The sequence below is a fragment of the Chiloscyllium punctatum genome, chromosome 40, assembly GCF_047496795.1.
Source record: "Chiloscyllium punctatum isolate Juve2018m chromosome 40, sChiPun1.3, whole genome shotgun sequence".
Taxonomy (NCBI): Eukaryota; Metazoa; Chordata; class Chondrichthyes; order Orectolobiformes; family Hemiscylliidae; genus Chiloscyllium; species Chiloscyllium punctatum.
Window position 1 is genome coordinate 3,593,837 of NC_092778.1, and position 22,757 is coordinate 3,616,593.

The window sequence follows — 22,757 nt, forward strand, 5'->3', positions numbered from 1 at the left end:
GGCACTGGACCCAAAATGTTAATTCTGCTTTCTGTCCACTGATATTACCCGACCTGCTGAGTTTTTCCAGCAGTTTGATTTTGCTTCTGACTTCCAGCATCCGCAGTTTATTTTAGTTTTCTACAAAAGCATACCTTCCTGTCTTTTAAGTTATCCTTTTACTTATGGTAGGTGATGTTCCTCCCTATTACCGAAAGGTGTATGAAGCTATTTGCTGTAAACATGAGGATTACGTACGGAGAAGTGACTTTCATAAACTGTTGAACAGGACTGAGCTGCCACCTCTTGTACAGAGTCAGGTAATGCAGCAATTCCTCAGTAAGAACTGACACACAGTGGGAGATATTTGAGTTTGTTTTGTGGAGATAATTGCTTAACCTACAGTATTAAGATTGACCAGTGTTCTACCGAGAGGTTTACTAGAAAGATGGGAAAACAAGAATTGTTCTGAATGTGAAGTTTATTGGATGGCTTTCAAGGGTCTCTTTCAGGTAAAATGGGGTAATGAAGAAAGTCATGTGACATTTTCCAAATCTTGTTTGACAACAACAAGCTTTGCTGGCTCAGTTACTATGTGAATAGGAAGAACCAATGTGAGATGTACTGTGAGTGTAAAATGTTTACGCCCAATGACAACGACAAGACTATGCAAGCTGGATAAATTATCATTCTTCAAATTCTGTGACAGTATCTCAGAGAGAGAGAAGGGGCTGCAGTTCATGTAGTCAGCAGAGAGAAGTGTCTCTTGTCTGTGAGCTACCAAGCAGAAGCATGGGTAGAAAGCTGGCTTTTGGTTAAAAAGACACATTCCATGGTAAGCCAAGGATTTGGTGAATTTTGTCCTGGTGTGGCCAGAAGTATCATGCCTTACTGTTGATATTCTGTTTGGGCTTCTCCGAAATAGAGAGAAAGTCATTTTGATGATAGCTCTATCTTACGACTTGGTGAAAACGAGAAAGGCCAACCTGATGGCAGCATTGTTGGACTTCTTCGTGCAAAGTCTCAGTTCTGCAGATAGTAGTGAAATTTGACACTCGTTTGAGAATTTTGGATGTTAAATTTAGGGTGATATCTTTTCTGTAGTTGCCATCTAAAATCTGTTTCATTGACACTTAAGTTTGATTCTGCAAAAGACTTACTTTGATATCTTAATTCTCTGTCATTCATTAAGAATTTTGCCCTCTATGGGATTTGGGACGATTGCACTCGGTGTTTGATGATATAAACTGTTGACATTTTTGCCCAGTTTTCTCCCAATTCTTTTTGGACTTTCTTTTTGATGGCACTTTAGAATTTCATAACTCATTTTTATGACCGAAGGATTAGCTTATTAGAAATTTTGGGGACAGAACTTGCTAATAATGTTCTTTTGATAAATTTAATTAACATCAGTATATCAGTGGTGTTTCGTTATTGTTCTGCCTGCTTGTCAGTCTGGCACAGTGTTTCTTTTGGGAGGGTGTTAATGTGTTGGAAAAAGTTCAGAGATGGTTTGCTAGACTAATACTTGGAATGAGTGGATTGCCTTATGAAGAAATGCTAAACAGGTTAAACCTGTATCCTCTCGTTTAGAAGAGTCAAAGGTGGCTTAAATAAAGTATAAAACCCTGAGGAGGTTTGACCAGGTGGATGTTTCCTCTTGTGGGATAATCTGTAACTAGGCAACATAATTTTAAAAACAAGACTGTGAAGCGGAAATATTTTTTTGAGGATTGTGTGCTTGGAATTCCCTTCCTCAAGGAAGTGGATGGAGAATCTATGAATGTTTTAACATAGAAGTAAATAGATTCTTGATATCGAACATATGCAGGAGTTGAGGTTAAAATCAGATCAGCCATGGTCTTACTGAATGCTGGAGTTAGCTTAAAAGGCCAAGTGGCTGATTCTTGTTCTTTGTTCATATGTTTGTACAAAGATTGGTCATAGCCTATGGCAATTTCATACTCTTTGAAACGGTGCCATGGGACCTTTACATCCAAGCTCTTGTTTGACATCTCATTGGAAGGGGCATTGGATAAATACTTTAAAGGGGAAAACAATTCAGTATATTGGTGAAAGGAGAGGGGAGTGTGGGACTTAACCATAGCTTTTTTAAAAGAGTCTGAGCTGATTGGCTTTCTCTGCTGTGTTACACTTGACAGACAAATTATTTGTGTTTTAAGTTGCTTCTTTGTAAGTGGAACTGCTAACTGTTCAGTTAAGTGGGGAAATTCAACTTGTGTAATCATTTTCCTCTCCCTCTGACATTGTGGACTGTTTGGTGTTTTCCTGTTTAACTGATTATGTTGGTCACAGTGTAGTATTGTAATAAGTAGGAAGAGATCATAGATTGGATTAATTAACTCATTGTACTTGGTGTAAAATATTGACCAGCAACCTTTGGACTGAGTATTGTTAAGTATTTCACCTGGCGTTGCTGTTGCTGGAGATTTGGATGAACAGGAAATATGTCATGAAAGGATTGTCCTATAGAAATCGTTTAATGATAACACTGATCGTTGTGTCGATCTGAAGAGGTGATCGTAAGTAAACTATTGCTTTGCCTTTCTCTTAGCAACTTCTCCCTTTTACTGTCTTGTTGAGTTCAGTCCTTATTTATTCATCTATTTAATTGATCACCCTTCACCCTACTGTTCCATGACTACCATTATCCTCCCAGAGCACAGGAAATAGTTTGCCCTTTTAATTAGAGTTTTTCACAAGGTTTGTCTGATTCAATGCAGGGAGGAGGTTGGCATCTCACTGTTCTGTATACTACTTTCTCGTTGAATAAACTATCTGATCTTTTGGGGAATCTGTGCAGTGCTAGTATAGAACAGGAAAGGAAAGAAAAAGAGAAAACATGGATTGAGTTGTGCCTTTGACGTAGTCAGGATGTTCCAAAGTTAATGATTCCTTGTTGAAATATTGTTTTATAGAAAAAAAATGATTGCTGGCTTGCATGCAAGCTCCCATAAATAACTAATTTATTTGGACCATGGAAAAGAAAAAGGTACCAGCAGTTAGAGGAGTGAGGTATAATGTGGAAAAATGAGGGGTATGGACTCTGATAGGAAAAATAGAGGAGCTGAATGTTATTTAAATGGAGAAAGGCTGGAGAAAGCTACAAAACAGAAGGATTTGTGTATAAATCATAAAAAGCTAGCATCCAAGTTCGGCGGGTAATAGGGAAATGAAATGGTATATTGGTTTTTATTTCAAAGGGAATGGAGTATAAAAGAAGGAAGATTTTGTTAAAACTATACAAAGTATGAGTCAGCTCACAGCTGAACTACTGTGAATAGTTTTATAGAGTCTTTGAGGTCTACAACACAGAAAAAGTCCCTTCAGTCAATAGAGTCTGGTCAAAATCAACCACCTAACTATTCTAATTCCATTTTCCACCCCATAGCCTTGTGTGCCTAGGCATTGCAAATGCACCGTCTAGGTACTTATAGAGTCATAGAATCATATAGCATGGAAAGAGACCCTTTGGTCCAACCAGTCCATGCTTAACATAATCCCAAATTAAACTAATACCACCTGCCTGCTCCTGGTCCATATCCCTCCAAACCTTTCCTACTCATGTACTTATCGAAGTGTCTTTTAAATGTTGTAATTGTGCCCACATCCACCACTTCCTCAGGAATTTCATTCCATGCATGAAGTACCACTGTGTTTAAAAAAAATGCCCCCTCAGTCTTTCTTAAATCTCTCTTCTTATCTTAAAAAAGAAATGTACCCCCCAGTCATGAAATTCCCACCCTAAGGATAAGACACCTACCATTAACCCTATCTATAACCGTCATGATTTTATAAACTATTATAAGGTCACGCTTAAACCTCTAGTGGGAAAAGACCCAACCTATCCATCCTTTGTTTATAACTTAAACCTTCCATACCCAGCAACATCCTGGTAAGTCTTTTTTGAACCCTCTCTAGCTTAATAATATCTTTATTATAACTGAGCAACCAGAACTGGACACAGTACTTCAGAAGAGGCTTCACCAATGTCCTATACAAGCTCAACATGACTTCCCAACTCCTAAACTCAAAGAATCGAGCAATGAAAGCATGTGTGCTGAATGCTTTTTTAACCACTCTATATGTGATGCAAACTTCAAAGAATTATATACTTGAACTCTTAGGTCCCCCTAATGAGGGTTTTTGCCTCTATCACCCTAACAGGCATTTCGGGCCCCTTTGTCTAAAGATACACTGGCATTGTTGTCAGTCCAGAGGAGGTTCGCTAGGATAATAATGGATATGGAAGGACTGTTTTAGGAGAAATTGAATAGGTTGAGCCTATGCTCATTGGAATTTTGATAAAGTTGGAATGAGGCAACTTCATTGAAATATACAAGGTTCTTTGGGGACTTGACAGGATAGACACAGATTGTTTGCATTAGTGGGAAAACCTCCGGTCCAAGGGCATAATTTCAATAAGAGGTCGGTCATTTTAAGATAGGTGAGGAATTTCTTTTCTCAGAAGTGAATCTCTGGAATTCTTCAGTGCAGAGGGCTCCTGAGGCTGGATTGTTAAGTGTATTCAAGGCTGAGAGATTTTTCATTGGTGAAGGAATCAAAGGTAATAGGGTAAAGTTAGGAAGGTGGATTTGAGGATTATTAGATTAGTCGTGATCTCATTGGGCTGATGCACTGAATGACCTACTTCTCCTTCGCACTGTGGTCTTAGTTCCACTTCCAGCCCTAATACTTTGACTCAGTGAGCATGAAATGATTACTTACCTTGCTCTCATCCCAGCAAAAGTTATTTTATGGGTAAAATTTACTCTTTTGTTTAATGGGTATAATTTAGCTTTTTGGAGGGGTACATGCAGACATAGGACTTGGAGCTGGAGTAGGTCATTCAATACCTTGAACCTGCTGCACCATCCAATAAAGTCACGACTGATCTGATAACTCCACATTTCCTCCTAACCGGAAAGCTGTTCCTTCCTTGTTTACAAAAAAATCTACCTTCCAGTGTCTGAAGAGCAGTCAAAGACTGTTTTTGCTGTCTTTTGAGGAAGAGAATTATGACCCTTTGAGAGTGACAAATTCTTATCACAGTCTTAAATGGGTAACCCCTTATTTTTAAACAGTGACCCCTACTTATAGATTTTCCAAAGAAGGAAAATTCCTTTTCAACTTTACTTTGTCAAGACCGTCAGGATGTTTCAGTCATAACGCCTGTTTTTCTTCTAAACCCCAATGGATATAAGTGTAGTCTATCTGACCTTTCCTGTTAAAACAATCTGCCCATTCCAATTATTAATAGAGTAAACCTCTGGACTGCTTCCAATCCATTTATATTCTTTAGTGAAATAAGCAGACTAATTCTTCACATTAGGTGTGGCCTCACCAATTCCCTGTATGTCCTGAAGTATAGTCTACTTTCATACTCAGTTCACCTTGGAATAACTGATAACATTGTATTTGCTTTCCTACTTGCTCTGCCTCTGTCACCCTTACAGGCATTTCGGGCCCCTTTATCTAAAGATATACTTTTGCGATTCATACACCTGTGCACCCACGTCCCTCTGCATTTGCTGAGTTCCTCCCTTCCTTCCAGAAAAAGCAGTAGATAGGGAAATAGGAGGAAAAGTATTCTCTAAGGAAAAGGCTAATGCTAACTACCTTCAAGTTATCTGTCATCTCCTTATTTATTCACCAGATTTCTCTCTGCAGGACCAATGTTCACTTCGTTAACCTTTTTTATTGTAAAATATCTTATTGTGGATGAGCTGGAAGAATTAGATCCCATATTGACTAAGCATATTCTCTTACAAGTGATGTCTTTATGCTGTATTTCCAGATTGCTGAGATTGTAGAATCCAAGGAAGAGTCCATCACAAAGTCAGCCCTGTACAGAGCTTTGGTGTTGATTGCTCTAGCTCAGCAGGGAAAGCAGCCTTCTCCAAAACTACTAGAGAATATCACACAAGGTACAGTGAATCTACTTAGAGTCGTAGAGTCATATGGCTCAGAAACAGGCCCTTCTACGTAACTCATCCATGCCGAGCAGGTTTCCTAAACTGAACTAGCCCATATCCCTCTAAACCTTTCCTATCCATGTATCTGTCCAGTTGTCTTTTAAATGTTGTAATTGTATTCGCTGCTACCATTTCCTCTAGCAGCTCGTTCCGTATACGCATCACCCTCTCTGTGAAAAGGTTGCCCTCAGATGTGTTTAAATCTTGCCCCTCTCTCCTTAAGTCTATGCTCACTAGTTTTAGACTACCCCACCCTGGGGAAAAAACCTTGGCTACTCACCTTACCTATGCCCTTCATGATTTTATAAACCTTTGTAAGGTCACCCCTTATCCTCCTCTGCTCTCAAGGTTTAGAATTGCATAGTTCTTAAGAGAAAGATTAGCAAGTGAAAAGTTGCATGCTGGATGTTTTGGATTTTAAAAATATTATTTTAAGTATATGGGTGTTGCTGTCAAAACTGGTGTTGCCTGGGATGGTATTTGTGAACCACTGCAGTCTGTGTGGTGAAAGTACTTCTTTCCTGATTTGGAATAGGGTTCTGGAATAACCAGAATATGGATATGTAAGATACTGGCAAGAACTCCATTGCCACTACACATCATCTCATGAAATCTTTTACGCTCTGCTCAGAGCATAGTTTAACGTCTCACTTGGGACAGCACATCTAACAGTGCAGCATCTCTCAGTACTCGATTCGGAGTAATGGCCTTTCTGTTGTCCTAGTCTCTGCAAAGGGACTTGAAGCCACTGTCTTGTTTCTGAGGCATGACTGCTATCTGCTGAGCCACAACATATGTAGAAAGGGAAGTGTTGAGTAGGGGAAAACTTAAGTTGCAGGGAAGGAGGTTTTTATTTTGTCGTTTTAAACATTGCAGTGAAATGAAGCATCTATTGGGAATTCATCTGCAAGCTTGTAGTGGTGTTGAGAAGTGTCAGATTGTGGGGGAGGTTGCGTTCTGTATGGTGTTCTTTAATAAGCTAATTCTTCCCAAGAATATCCAAAACCTCGGTTGGGTGAGCTAGAGTCAATCCGGATGCAGACTCACGGGAATCCGATTCTCCTGTCAATGACTCTGCAAGATCTGCTGCATGTTGACACGGTGCAGGTGGAACTAATTCCAGAAAAGAAGGGTCTCTTTCTAAAGCATGTGGAGTATGAACTTTCCAGCCAGGTGAGTTTTGCTCAGGACTTGATCCTTCATGGTGTTGTTCTGGAATATCTTAGATCTCTTCTTCAGTGACCTTTAATCTTCCTTCCTGTGTCCTCATATCTACATAGACTCCTGGTCCACCAAAGCTTCAATTTTAATATTTCCACCCTTGTATTCAAATCCCTTCATGGTCTTTGCAGTCCCAATCTCTGCAACCTCCTTAAACTCTCCATGATCTCTTCCTCTTGTGCACCCTGACTTGCTTTGTCCCAGCATTTATGGTTGTGTCTTCAGCTGTCTAGGCTGTAAGATTTGGAACTCCTTCCCTAAACATTTCTTTTAAGACAGCTCCTTAAAACCTACCTCTTTGAACAAGCATTTGTCTTCTCTGGCTCACTGCTTTTATCAACATTTATGGAATCACACATGTGACGTGACTTACAACATTTTGCTACTTTTAAAGGCACTGTCTAAATGTACGTTTTAAAAACTGTTGCTTGGTGTGAACTGAACTTTTGCCTGATTGTTTAATCTTTTTGTTTTTCATTTAACCTTGATTGGTTCACTGCAGTATAAGTGTTGACCCTTGACACCTTGTTGCATTTCCTTTCAGAGATTCAAGTCATCTGTTTATCGACGATACAATGATTTTGTGGTGTTTCATGAAGTGCTCCTCCAGCGGTTCCCATATAGAATGGTGCCAGCATTGCCGCCAAAAAGAATGCTAAGAGGTAAAAGCATAGTGTGGCTAAATGGTTATATAGTTGTGAAATTGAAGTCTATCCAAGTGTGCATTTTCTTCTGGTGTATGTTTTGGGGATCAGATAAAAGGTTTTGAAGTGGTTTTTAATGCTTCAGAGCAGGTGTAGGAAACACTCATAGCTTGAGGAAAGCTCATTTTAGTTTTGCAGGAGGCTTGGCTGGAGCTGGAAAAGTAAGGTATTCTCTTCTGAAAAGAGGGGATGTTTTTAGACTGGTAAGAAATAGGTTACCTCACTATAAAGAGTCGAGGGTGTGATGCTGGAAAAGCACAGCAGGTCAGGCATCATTAGAGGAGCAGGGGATTCGATATTTCGGGTAAAAACCCTTCATCAGGAATGAGGCTGTGAGCAGAAAGGTTGGTGAGATAAATGAGAGTGGGACATATAAGTTCAGAACACCACCCACGCCCCTCCACCTCCTCCAAGACTTAATTTTCTTGCCCGCCCCCCCCCCCCCCCCCCCCAAGCCTCATCTTTATCATGGGCATCAAGTCCATATACACCTCTATCCGCCATGAGAAGGGCCACTGAGCCCTCTGTTTCTTCCTCTCCTGGCATCCCCACCAGTACCCTTCCACTGACGCTGTCATTCGTTTGGCTGAACTGGTCCTCATCCTCAATAATTTCTCCTTTTGAATCCTCCTGCTTCCTTCAGATGAAAGGGGTAGCCATGGGTACCCGTATGGGCCCCAGCTATGCCTGTCTGTCGGTTACGTAGAACAGTCCATCTTCCGCAGTTACATTGGCACTATTCCCCACCTTTTCCTCCACTACATTGATGATTGTATTGGCGCCACCTTGCCCTCCCATGAGAAGGTTGAACAGTTCATCAACTTCACCAACATCTTCCACCCCAACCTTAAGTTCATCTGGACCATCTCCGACACCTCCCTCCCTTTCCTGGACCCCTCCATCTCCATCAACAGTGACCAACTCAACACTGACATCTCTCTCAAACCCACAGCTACCTGAACCACACCTCCTCCCACTCTGCCTCCTGTAAAAACGTTATTCCTTATTCCCAATTCCTCTGACTCTGCTGCGTCTACTCCCCAGGAGGACCACTTCCACCACAGAACATACACCAGAAGGCCGCCTCCTTCAAAGACCATAATTTCCCCTCCTGTGCATCTCATCCACTTCCCGCACCTCCCCCCTTGAACCCCATGCCTCCAACCGCAACAAGGACAGAATCGCCTGGTCCTCACTTTTCACTCCACCAACCTCCATATACGTCGCATCATCCTCCGCCATTTTCACCACCTACAAACGGACTCCATTACCAGAGGTATATTTCTCTCCCCACCCCTATTCCCTTTCTGTAAAGACCCTTCCCTCCGCGACTCCTTTGTCAGGTCCACACCCCTCACCAACCCACCCTCCCCTCCTGGCACCTTCCCCTACCACAACAGGAATTGCAAAACCTGCACCCACACCTCCGTCCAAGGCCCAAAGGAGCCTTCCACATCCATCAGAGTTTTTCCTGCACTTCCACATGTCATTTATTGTATCCATTGCTCCCGATGCGGTCTCCTCTACAATAGGGAGAGTGCTTCAGAGAACATCACCGGGACATTTGCACCAACCAACCCCACCACCCCATGGCCAAACACTTCAACTCCCCTCCCATTCCGCCAAGGACGTGCGGGTCCTGGGCCACCTCCATCACTACTCCCTAACCACCCGACACCTGGAGGAAGAACGCCTCATCTTCCGTCTCGGGACCCTCCAAGGCAAGAGTGTGGATTTCACCAATTTCCTCATTTCCCCTCCCCCACCCTATCCCAGTTCCAACCTTCCAACTCACCAACCCTCTCATGACCTGTCCATCATCCTTCCCACCTATCTGCTCCATCTTCCTCTCCAACCTATCACCATTACCTCCACCTCCATCTACTTATTGCACTTTTAGCTACATTCTCTCCCAGCCCCATCACCCTCCCATTTATCTCATCACCACCTCAGCTTACAGGCTCATTCCTGATGAAGGGCTAATGCCTGAAACGTTGGTTCTCCTGCTCGTTGGAAGTTGCCTGACCTGGTTTTTGCAGCACCACACTTTCAACTTTGATCTCCAGCATCTGCAGTCCTCATTTTCGTCTATCTCACTGTAAGAAGTCGAGATTACAAATTCTAGACCAGAAGTGTTGGCTTAAAACTCTAAAGGGGTTATTTGAAGCTGAGATGGTCTAAACTCAGTCTTATGAAGGCTCAGGGAAAGGGCTGCCAGACTGTCAGGACTGAGAATTGAAGTCAACACAACAAGTCCTTAGATGTGTTAAAGGAATTTTTTTTTCTGGCTAAAGTACTGTAAAGGAGTAAAAGCCTCTGATTTATTGAACCAAATTAGCCACCTTCTGTGTTTGTGAAAGACCACCTGATCGAAAATAAACAAACAACAAAATATGAATATCTAAAAAACTATGTTTCAGTCTGAGATCTGATTTTGACCATGAATAATATCGGATTAGATCAGAACATTGACCGGTCAGTTACTTGAAATAATGCTTGCTGTCGAGAATGGCAGAAGACTGATACATTTGTAGGAGTGGTTGTTTTAAAATAACAACGGCTTGGAGGTTTTAGTAATGTGGCTTTTTTTTTAATGTGTGTTATTGTATGCATTGAACTGTTTTCAATTCCCTCTTTTTCTCTCCACTCCAACTCAGCTGACCGTGAGTTTATTGAGTCTCGGCGACGTGCTCTAAAGCGTTTTATTAACCTGGTGGCTCGTCACCCATTCTTCTCTGAAGATGAGCTTCTCAATATCTTCCTGTGCTTCAATGGTCCAGTGCGTATACAGTAGATTAATTTCCTGGATTGATCGATTTATTATTTCTGAAATGCAAGTAGGCTTTCTTTGAATGACTGCTTGGAGAGTTTGAGCAAGTAGTGAACAATGGTTCCTATCCAGAGGAGTGAGGGAGTGGTGTGTAATATAAAATGGTGAATGCAGGAATAATTTTTTCTCTACCAATCTCCTTATTGCTGAATTGCGATTTCAGCTCATTTATGGGAGAGTTGTTGAGTGAAACCAAGTCAAGCATTTCCCTTTGGGGTATGTAGGGTGAAAGAATGTGGTGGACAGATGCTCTGTGAATTCTCATCATAGATCTGATGCCCATCTCTTTTGAAATAGTCCAATTTTTAGCTGCGCTGATATGTGGGATGGAAAGAGATAGAAGGGAGAGCATTTCTCAGAACAACGGTAACCGATGCAGTCTTACAGAAAATACACATTTTTGTAAGGCCTTGATGTCTCCACTTTATAGTGAAATGGTTATTTTGACTACAAAACATTGCATGTAATTAATCTTTTTATTCACTTGTGGGACATAGGTGTTGATGGGTTGGTCAGTATTTATTACCCTCTCTAGTTGCCCTTGAGAAAGTGCTGGAGAGCTGTCTTGAGCACTGCAGTCCACTGTGGAAATTCCAGGTCTTTGACCCAATGATGTCAGAGCAATGGTAATGTATTTCCAAGTCAGGATAGTGAGTGGCTTGCAGGGGTGGTGTTCCCATGGGACCATTGTTGCCTGTCTCCTAGGTAGTAGTGATTGTGGGTTTTAATGGTGCTCCCTAAGGGGCCTTGGTGAATTTCTGCAGTGCATCTTGCAAATGGTACACAAAGCTGCTGAGCGTTAGGGGTGGAGGGCGTTTATGTTTGGGATGTGGTACCAATCAATGGATATGGTACCAATCAGTGAGGCTGCTTTGTCTTGTATGGTGTCAAATATCTTGTGTTATTGGAGCTGCAAGTCATCCAGGCAAGTGGGGAGTATTCCATCTCATTCTTGACTTAAGCATAGCACATGCTGGATCAACTTTGGGGATTTGGGAGGTGAGTTACTCTGGGAAGTATTCCTGGCCATTGCATTTATGTAGCTATTCCAGTTGAGTTTCTGGTCAATGGTAACCCCAGGATGTTGCTGGTGGTTGATTCAGTAATGGTAATACCTTTGAATGTCAAGGTGCAATGGTTACATTCACTCTTATTTAAGATGGTCATTGCCTGGCGAAAATGTTACTTTCCATTTCTTAACTCAAGCCTTTATTGTCCAGGTCTTGCTACATTTTAATGCGAATTTTTCCAGTATCTGCGGTATTGCAAATGGTGCTGAACATTGTGCAATCATTGGCAAACATTCCCACTTCTGACATTAGGATAACAGGAGGGTCATTGAAACAGCTGAAGATGTCTGAGCCTAAGTCACTACCCTAAGGAATATAGTCGCCTTTTCACTCAATGACGAGATAACATTAAGAATAATTTCTTATGTGTTAAAACGTGATACTGTGATAGTGTTGCTGATGACTAGATGTTTTCTAATGTCCTTTTTAAATTTTATAGTAAATCAGTTTTCTATCTGGGTGGCTCTTGTGTCCTTTAGGGAAAAACTGATTTGTGACTCTTGTTCCCTGTCAATGGGGGCCCACTCTTAACTACTATCCAAAATATCCAACTGAGTCGCACTCTTTGAAACTGCTGGTGTCTGCTATTAGCTTGGAGGAGCAATAAGTGCTGGCCTTGCCAGACACATCCTGACAATGAAGTAAAAATTATTTGAAGTGTGTTCCTGTCCTTAAAATAGGATTGTAAAGGTTTTTTGCTTTTTGTTTTGATTAAGGATATTCAAAATAAGATTCGAGAATCTTTGCGAGGAGTTGGTGATGAGTTTATGACATGTGAAATCGCAACAACAGCCAAGGTAATGATTGGAGCTCTGCTGTTGGAAGTTAAATATTTATTTGGCTAATTGTTGATGCTATATGTATTAATGGTACTGTCGCAAGGGTTTCATTGATAGTTGTGTCCTCTTGCAAAGCTACTTAAAGTATAATTATTGATCATGTTCTATATTTGAGTAGTCTGCAGAGAACATTCTGGAATCTAACATTAAGTTGGCGACAGATTACGTGATTGGTCATGGGGTCTATTGAGGAAATGCATTATACCATGTTGAACAACTTTTATTGAATGACATGAAAGGATCTATACTGTGATTTTGAATATTGGGGCTCCCGATGGTGCATAAGAACAGAAGTCAACATTTCAGTATCTTGAACCTGTTCTGATGTCCAATTAAACTGTGGCTATTCTGTCCCTCAAAAACATTTGCATGTCTTTGTTTCATATTATGTAATATTATGACATAATGTAAACCTTTATCTCCTTAAGGAATTTTAAATTGGTGTTTTGGGAAAAGGAGGTTTCCATATGTCTTTTAAAGAAATAACTAAACCACCAGTTTCAATGTTGGTTAAGGGATAAGTATTTTGGACAGGTCATGGGGGTGCGGGTGGGGGCCTGCTCTGTTTTTTGAATAACGCTTACCTGCTGCTGCCAGGCTAGATTTCAGACAGCTATGATTGTGATGCGAAGATGAGTGTGTCAATTTAGATTCTGTGCTCAAGTCTCTGGAACTCAAGTTTATAAACACAACATACCAATTGTGTTTGACACTCTGCAGTAGCTCACTTCAAGGAAGGAGGTGTCCAGCAGCAATTGTGTGAATGAAGGAAAAGACCATAATTACTGGTGCATAAATTGCACATGTTCAATTGTTTATGTAAACAATTCTCTTCTTACACCCCACCCCAACCAACGTAAAATGCAGGAACTACTTCCTCCTGATATTCAGGCTCAGTTTGGTGCCAGTAGAGAGCTGATTCGAAACATCTATAACAGCTTCCATAAACTAAGGGACCGAGCAGAAAGAATGGCAAACAGATCTGCTGAGAATGCCACCGATCTCCTGCTGTTTGGGAAGGAGTTGAGGCAAGTGTTCAGACTTTCCACAATGTAATTGTTTTGTCACAACCTGGTTGCCTGGTGCTGTGACCTGTGTCTGGATTTTTGAACAACTTTAAGATTTGTTTTTGTCAAACTTGCTAATCCCTGTGTCATGTACTCTTCCTTATTTGTGCCCCTTTACAGCTCTGCCTGGATTTGGGGATGGGCCAAGGTGCCTTTTTTAAATTCTTTTTCACTTTTCCCTCAGCTTAGTAGGAGAGCTCTGTGTATTTTTGTAGCTTTCTCTTTCTTGCTGTCTCTCTTTCTTTCCCCTACTCAATCTCGCCACTCCCCTCGAAGTATTTTTGTCAAGGTTAATCTGGATGGGTAGTGTTATACCTTTTTTTGCCATGGAGTTCAGCTAGGCACAGTATTCAAATCTGTCACTCCATGTTCCTTCAGTGAGAGAGGGAAATATTGAGCTCACTGCATTTGGTGACAGTTTAATGGAGCAGTTCAATTCAAAGACATTGGATAAGGAAGGTGAGGAAAAGTACAGAAGAAAATGAAGTCAATTTAAAATGTATCGTTTTCAGCTGGGTATGGGGGGGGCATCATGCACAATGAGGCATTAAAAACTTCTTGTCTGTGGACTTTGATAATGAAAACTTATAGTGATTATATTTTGGAAGCTGTTGGCTCAGCTAGGTTTCAAGTAATACATTGCAAATGGTGATTGCTATTGCTGATGACATAAGTATTGAACAGAATTCTGTTCAGTGAAGGAGCGAGAAGAATTAATTTTCAGGAATTCAAAAGGCAATATGTACCAGTGAAGTGCAGGATAGAGGGTGAAAGGGAGAGAAAGCAAGAGACAGAATGCTTTTTTGCCTGGCAACTGTGTGATTGGAAACAGCTGTAGTTTGCTTGTTTTCACAGGCGTGGAATTATACAGAAAGCATCAAGTTATAGGGTCAGTGACTGAATGAGACTCAAAATAGCAACTGCTTGCATTCCCCAGGAGAAGTCCAGGGGCCATCATGAATTAAAGTGGAGAAGTACTTCTGGTGCTTTATTGCAGGAAATTTTTGTGCTGACAGAATTCAATCTCCTGCAGGCTGAGGATACTAACTGAAGCTGACAATATGGGACTGCATGCACTGTTTTCAAGTGACAAACAAGATTAAACTGTCTTGGAGTTTAGCATGTGTTTTCTGCTTATTAAGATAAGAACAAACTTGCAAGGTTTAAGCTCCTTTCACAAAATTGCAATGTCATAAAGCACTTACAGCCAAAGAATTAGTTTTAAAGTGTACCCCCTGTTAAATACACAACCTTTACCAATTATTCATACCCTGTACGGCCATACTAGTGATCAATTCCTACCTTTCTGTGGGATTTCAGCATCATTGGCAAGGATAGAATTTATTAGTACCCTTGTGGATGGGAACATGGGACTGGGACATCAGTGTTATTACAGAACCTTGGGGTGGGGAGGACAGCACTGGTAGCTCAATGTACCAGAGTTTAGATGCTACAAGAAGGATAGAAAGGGTGGCAAGGTAGGTGGGCTAGTGGCATTTTTGATTGGGAAAAGCATAACTGCTGTACCTGGAGAATATTTCTGAGGGATTGTCTAATAATGCCAAATGGGTGGAACTCGGAAATAAGAAGGGCCTGATCGACAAATAGGGTTGTACCTATAGGCCCCCCAATAGCCTATGGGAAACTGAGAAGCAAATATGCAGATATCTGTAAGAATAATAGGGTTGTAGTAGGAGAGGATTTTAACTTAGCTAAACATAGATTAGGACTGCCATAGTGTCAAGGTCTGAGATGCTGAGGAATTTGTTAAATGTGTTCAAAGAAATGTTCTTTATCAGTATGTGGATGTACCATCGGAGAAGGAGCAACATTTGACATTCTCTTGGGAAATAAGGCAGAGCAAGTGACTGTAGTATTAGTGGGGGAGCAGTTTGGGGCCAGTGATCATAATTATATTAATTTAAAAATAGTTAGGGAAAAGGGTAGGCCTTGTATAAAAGTTAAACTCTTAATTGGAGCAAGGCAAATTTTGATGGTATGAGACAGGAACTTTCAAATGTTGATTAGATTTTCGCAGGTAAAGGGATACTGGCAAGTGAGAGACTTTGAAAAGTGAGATAACTAGAGTTAAGATGCATTATGTTCTGGGGGTTAGAGGGAAGCGTAAGGCTAGTAAGAATAGGAAACAGTGGATGAATAAAGATATTGATGCACTAGTCAGGAATGAGGCGGAGGCATATGTTAGAGATAAACAACTGGCATCATGTAAATCTCTTGGAGTGTAAGGCGTTTCAGAGACTTTTTAAGAGAGAAATCAGGACGGCATGATGGGGATATGAGATAACTTTAGCAGTTAAGATTAAGGATAATCCAAAGAAATTCTATAAGCACATTATTAGCAAAGAGAAACAAGGGAAAGATTAGGGCCCTTTTAAAGGCAGACCAGATTGTCAATTTGGAACCACAGGAGATGGGTGCGATACTAGATTTAATATTTTGTGTCAGTTTCTGTGGAGAAAGAAATGGAGGATAGGGAACTCGGGGAAATAAATATTGATATCTTGAAAACAGTCCATCTTACAGAAGAGAAGTTGCTGAAGATCTTAAACATAAATGTGGATAAATCTCTGGGACTTGATGGTGTATTGCAGGTTGTGGGAGGTTAGGGAAGAAATTGTTGAGCTCAACCAGAGGTATTTGTATCTTCAGCCATGAATGAGGTGCCAGAGGATGGATAATGTGTCTTTATTTATGAAAGTGTAAAGAGAAGCCTGGGAATTATAGGCCATTGAGTCTGACATTGGTGGTGGATAAATTGCTAGGGGGATTTGGAAAGGATTTGCATGCATTTGGAGAGGCAAGGACTGATCTGGGATAAACAGCATGGTTTTGTGTGAAAAAATTGAGGGAAGAACATTAGGTGTTGTCTACATCGACCTCAGTAAAGCCTTTTGACAACATTCCACATGGTACATTGCAAGGTTTAGGGAGTAGGTTTGCTTGCTGAGCTGTAGGTTTGATATCCAGACGTTTCATTACCTGGCTAGGTAACATCATCAGTGGCGACCTCCAAGTGAGGCGAAGCTGTTGTCTCCTGCTTTCTATTTATATGTTTGTCCTGGATGGAGTTCCTGGGGTTTGTGGTGATGTCATTTCCTGTTTGTTTTCTGAGGGGTTGATAGATGGCATCTAGATCTATGTGTTTGTTTATGGCATTGTGGTTAGAGTGCCAGGCCTCTAGGAATTCTCTGGCATGTCTTTGCTTAGCCTGTCCCAGGATAGATGTGTTGTTGTTATCCCAGTCGACATGGTGGTTTCTTTTCATCCGCGTGTAGTGCTACGAGGGTGAGAGGGTCGTGTCTTTTTGTGGCTAGCTGGTGTTCGTGTATCCTGGTGGCTAACTTTCTTCCTGTTTGTCCTATGTTGTGTTTGTGGCAGTCCTTGCAAGGAATTTTGTAGACGACGTTGGTTTTGTCCATGTGTTGTACTGGGTCTTTTAAGTTTGTTAGTTTTAGTTTGAGAGTGTTGGTGGCTTTGTGTGCTACTAGGATTTCGAGGGGTCTTAGTAGTCTGGCTGTCATTTCTGAAACTTCTTTGATGTATGGTAAGGTAGTTAGGGTTTCTGGCTGTGTTTGGTCCGCTTGTCGTGGTTTGTTCTTGTACACTGATTAATAAAGTTAGTCCACATGGGATTCAAGGTGAACTTGCCAGTTGGATACAAAAGTGGCTTGACAGTAGGAGACAGAGGGTGATAGTAGATGGTTATTTTTCAGACTGGAGCCCTGTGACCAGCTGTGTTCTGCAGAGATTAGTGCTGGGTTCACTGTTGTTTGTCATTTATCTAACCGATTTCGATAAGAATAAGGAGGCATGATAAGTGAGATTGTGGATGATGCAAATATTGGTGATGTAGTGACAGTGAAGATGATTCTTGAAAATTACAAAGAAATCTTGATCAATTGGCTGAGGAGCAACAGCTGGAGTTTAATTTAGATAAATGCAAGGTACTGCATTTTGGTAAAACGAGCAAGGACAGGACTTATGCAGTTACTTACAAGGCTCTGGATATTGTTGTCAAACAGAGACCTAGGAGTTCAGGTACATAGTTATTTGAAAGTTGTGTCACGGGTAGGCAGTGGTTAAGAGTGCGTTTAGCATACTTGCCTTCATTGCTCAGACCATTTGAGTATAGGAGTTGGGACATTGTGTTGGCTTTGTACAGGATGTTCGTGAGGCCACTTTTGGAGTACTATGTACAGTTATGGTCGCCATTCTGTAGGAAGGATATTATTAAATTGGTGACAGTTCAAAAAAACTTTACACAGATGTTGCCGGGACTAAACAGTTCGAATTTCTGTAGGATGGGTGAGTTCAAAGCTAGGGTGTATGTTTTTAAGGTTGGAGGAGAAAGATTTAAGGGGCAATTTTTTCATAATGGTGCTTCATATGTGGAATGAACTGCCAGAGGAAGTGGTAGATGTAGATACAGTTATAACATTTGAAAGACCTTTGGATAGGTACATGAATTGAAAATGTTGAGAGGGAAATGGGCCAAATGCAGGCAAATGGGACTGGATTGGTTTGGGGAAACTTGTTCGGCATGGACAAGTTGGACTGAAGGGTCTGTTTCCATTCTGTATGACTCTGATTCTAGTGACCTGCCACCTTGAACTACTGCAGTCCCAAATTATTGTTTGGAAGGCTGCTCCAGATTTTGACTTGGTGACTATAAAGCAGTACAGCTGATTCTGCAGCTGGCATATGCCCAAGTTTGACTTTTTAAAAAGTTGTTCCTGGGTTGTGGGCTTTTCTGGCTTGTTCAGTAGTTATTGCCCATCTTTAATTACCTTTTGAGAAGTTGTGGTGAGTCATTGCAGTTGCAATCACAAATATGTTTGAAAGGGAGTTTCAGGATTCCGACCCAGTGACCGTGAAAGAATAGTGAAAGGGTTCGAAGTGAGGAATCTGTTGCTTGGAAGGAGCTTGCAGGTAGTGGTTTTCTTGTGCATCTGCTGCCCTTCTCCTCCTCGGTTGTAGAGGTTGAGAACAGAATAGAATATCCTTTTATTGTCATGTGCACATGAACAATTGCAGTGAAAAACTTACAATGTCACCTCTTGGTGCCAGTTTAGATACTGGGTACCCAAGTACAGAAATTTAAGTTCTGTATGTAAGTTTACTCGCTGAGCTGGAAAGTTCATTTTCAGACGTTTTGTCACCATATCAGGTAACATTATCAGTGAGCCTCTGGTGAAGCACTGGTGTTAGTGACCCACTTTCTATTTAGTGTTTGTTTTTCCTTGGGTTGGTGATGTCATTTCCTGTTCATTTTCTCAGAGGGTGGTAAACGGGATCCAAGTCGATGTGTATGTTGATAGAGTTCCAGTTGAAATGTCATGCTTCTTGTCTTTGTTTGGCTTGCTATGGAAGGATGTGTTGTCCTAATTGAAGTGGTGTCCTCCTTCATCTGTATGTAAGGATACTAGTGAGATTAGGTAATGTCTTTTTGTGGCTAGTTGATGTTCTTGTATTGTCCAATGTAGTGTTACAGTTCTTGCAAGGTATTTTGTAAATGGCATTAGTTTTGCTTGTTGTCTGTATGGGGTCTTTCAAGCTAATTAGCTGCTGTTTTAGTTTGTGGGCTGCCATGATGCCAAGAGGTCTGAGTAGTCTGGCAGTCATTTCTGAGATGTCTTTGCTGTAGCGGAGAGTGGCTAGGATTTCTGGATGCATTTTGTCTGCTTGTTTGTTGCTGAGAAATCAGTGGACCGTGTTCATTGAGTACCCGTTCTTTTTGATTACAGGCGATTTTTTTTTTTCCCTGCTTTTTGTAGTTTCTCTGTGCTGCAGTGGCTCATTGAAATTATGTTCTAATGCGTCTTTGTGGGTGTTGGGATGATTGCTTCTGTAGTTCAATATTTGGTCCATTATGTGATGTTTTCCTGTAGATGTTCCTTTGGCTGTTTCCTCTACGGTGACATCTAGGAATGGCAGTTTGTTGTTGTTTTCCTCTTTAGTGAATTTTATGCCAATAAGAATATTATTGATGGTCTTGAAGGTTTTCTCCATGTAGCGGACCTAAATTTGGATTGGGTATTTGGTTGGCAGAGCAAACATTTCTAAAAATTAGTATGGGAAAACACAATTTAAAAGTCCAGAATGAGAATAAAGTGTCTATAAAGTGCAAGGGTAGTTTAAGATTTTGAAGGGGGTGGAAACTGGTGCGAAGAGGGAATGCAAGAAATTGCTGAGCAGAGGACCTCTGACCGGAGCATCTTACTCTGATTGTGGGTGTGGCCTTGTTGGAACCCTGCTCTCGGTGCCGAATTGATAAAGTGGAGATTTGAGACGGCCCAGTGAATCCCTTGTGGACTTAGACCTGTAAAGCCCCTCTCTCTCTGTTCGTCCTGGAGATCGTACTGTTTGGAAGTCTGGAATAAAAGCCTCTGAGACAGTTTAGTTGAATTTTTGTTATTCCCTTTATTCACTGATAGCATCACTGTTACAAAATAGCACTGATACCTATAAGCTAAACTAACTAGGTTCTAATAATCTCACAGAATAGGGTACCAGCTCTTCAAGTGCCCCAGCAGGCTACTCCGATGTACTGATACAAAGTGGTTCCCTTTATGCAAATTTCTTTTTACGTTGCATGGTCTTAATTAGACAGATAACAGTTGTAAAGAAGAAAAGTTAATTGACAGGTCTATGTATGCTTGACTAATCACTCCTACAGGCCCTAAGCCATTCATCAGGTGGGAAAAACATACCCAACCGAGTTAGGTGCCTGCTAGTGAGATAACCACCTATTGTAAAGATGTACCAGTCTGAGCTAATTGGAGAGTTCATAAGGTAAACTTGCACAGCTCACGTCTGATACAATTATTTTACAAAATGGCTTCTTAGCAAGGAGGGCAAACGTTTGACCATAAAATGGCTTCCTGACACATTGTGCCAGAATCTCTTCAATGTGAGACTTAGAATAACTTTTTTTTAAACGCTAGGAACAAACTCCTTTTTAAGCACTGAATCATTCTGTACCCGAGGCTGAGATGTTACCAGAAGGTTGCACTTAAACTGAATCATTAGTCTTCAAATTAAACATGCTTTCTTTTCAGGGTTGTGATTCACATTCAATTAAGACATTAAGATTGATTGGTTAGAATTGATAGTGGGACAGTCTGTAAGATCTGCAGAGTGGTCTGCAACAACAGCAAGTAAGTTAAAGCTTCATCAATATTACCTTTTACAGAGTTTGTATTTAATAACCGGTATGGCTACTCAATATCATCATAAAGTCCCAAAATGTAAATAAATTCAATCCACAACAGATAAGTACAAAGAGTTAATTTTCTATTGGCTTCAATAGTCTCAGCACTAAAATGGTCTCTCTGTCTCTAGTATCCTTTTGAACTCTTAAGTCAGGGTCTTCTAACAGCAAAGATGTTTTTCTCTCTCTGCCTGTCCAGTTTGCAAGGAATAATAAGAATCCATTATAATTGACAGGATCTGACCGTTGATTACAAGGCTTTTAATAGTACCGAGTTTCGTTTCAGGCTCAGAATCAAACATTGTTGTTAATTTCACAAGGGAATGACTGTGAATATTATCACTTGGTGTTCTGTTCACACAGATTCGCCAATGCTTAAGCAAATGTTCTTAATTTCCTTACAGCATTGTTATCACTTGGTGAGCCCAGATGTCCCTATCTTCTGCATTCCTTGAGTTCCCCCCTTTTTCTGAGCCTTCCTGCCTGTCTGTTTTTTAGTGCAGTAAATGTGTTCTATAATTCAGCATTACATTTTAGTCTAAATGTTTAAAGACAAGTTTTAAGGCTATAGACTTTCTCAACTCCTTTTACAAGTCTATGAGGTGCAGTAACCCCAATAGCTAGGAAGGGCGTTACAAAGTTTTGATCCATTGCCAGTGAAGGAACCTATGGTTCTAAGGTAGGATTCTGGGTTGCTTGGAGGGGAGCTTGCTGGTGGTTGTGTTGTTGCATGTCTGTTGCTCTTGTCCTTCTGGATGCTGAAGGTTATGAATTTGGAAGATCTGGTCCATGAACCTTGGTGAATTGTTGCAATGCATCGTGTAGCTGTCACACATTACCATCACTGTCCATCAATGGTGGAGGAAGTTAATGTCAAAGATGGTGGATGGGGATCCAGTCCAGGGGTTTGCTTTGTGTGGTCAGGAGTGATTTTTCTAATGTGTTTCTCTGTTTCTGTTACAGTCTTATTTCTCTAACTTATAATTTTTAATATATATTGCAGTATCTTAGGCTCTGACACAACGCCAGTTCCATCATGGGCATCAGCAGCAAGCAACACATGGAGTACCCTGAAGCAAGCCCTTAAAGGCTTATCTGTGGAGTTTGCATTACTTGCTGACAAAGCTGCACAACAGGCAAGTCCAGTAGTTGGAAACTGACTTCTGCCACTGGACTGCAGATGTGTAAGGTCTGACATTTGCAAAGCACATTTCATGATGTGCAAAACTCAGTGAAGTATTTTGTAATTGTCTCATTTTTCAAGAGTTATTTGCTACACAGCACGTTCTCAAACATCAGTGTGATAATTGTCAAATAATTTGTCAGTTCATGACGTTGAATGATAGTTAAACATTGGCTAGGAGATGGAGGAGAGCATTCCTGCCTTTATCGGCTCCTGGCATCTTTTATATTCCCATGAGGATAATTGAGGCCTTGGTTTAAGATATCCTCTGAGATGGCATCCTCAATAGTGTAACACTCCATCAGTGCACAGGAAGTATCAGCCAAGATTTTGAGCTTTAACTTCTGGAATGAAATATGAAACTATAATCATCTGACTCCAAGACATGGGTGCTAGCCACTGAGTCTTGCTGACACTGTTCATATTAGCAATTGTAGAGTGGTGTTGCATCCATGTAATTGGGAACCTGTACCCCAGAGTCAGTAACGTTTGATGGAGGTTCATGGACTATGTTGGTTGTGTCTGCACTACACCAAATTTCTGGTGTGACTTTCAACATAGTATTTGGAGGGTGACTTGTGTGTGCCTTCCAATGGCTAGATTAAGAGTGACATGATGGCAAATCGGTCACAGGTCA

At 41.0% G+C, this 22,757-nt stretch overlaps 1 protein-coding gene across 4 annotated transcripts in view; it reads left to right on the forward strand.

Moving 5' to 3' along the window:
• The window catches only part of snx8a (sorting nexin 8a), a 33,114-nt gene that overhangs the window by 3,217 nt on the left and 7,140 nt on the right, over positions 1 to 22,757 (forward strand). For 2 of the 4 annotated variants that reach the window (XM_072559205.1, XM_072559208.1), the window contains exons 2-9: positions 172 to 299; positions 5,798 to 5,927; positions 6,970 to 7,148; positions 7,741 to 7,858; positions 10,558 to 10,679; positions 12,517 to 12,597; positions 13,507 to 13,667; positions 21,941 to 22,073. In XM_072559205.1, the coding sequence (XP_072415306.1) occupies positions 172 to 299; positions 5,798 to 5,927; positions 6,970 to 7,148; positions 7,741 to 7,858; positions 10,558 to 10,679; positions 12,517 to 12,597; positions 13,507 to 13,667; positions 21,941 to 22,073 (1,052 nt within the window). Of the gene's footprint in view, positions 1 to 171; positions 300 to 671; positions 815 to 5,797; positions 5,928 to 6,969; positions 7,149 to 7,740; positions 7,859 to 10,557; positions 10,680 to 12,516; positions 12,598 to 13,506; positions 13,668 to 21,940; positions 22,074 to 22,757 lie in introns of those variants that run through there. The other 2 variants (XM_072559207.1, XM_072559206.1) reach the window with 2 other exon arrangements.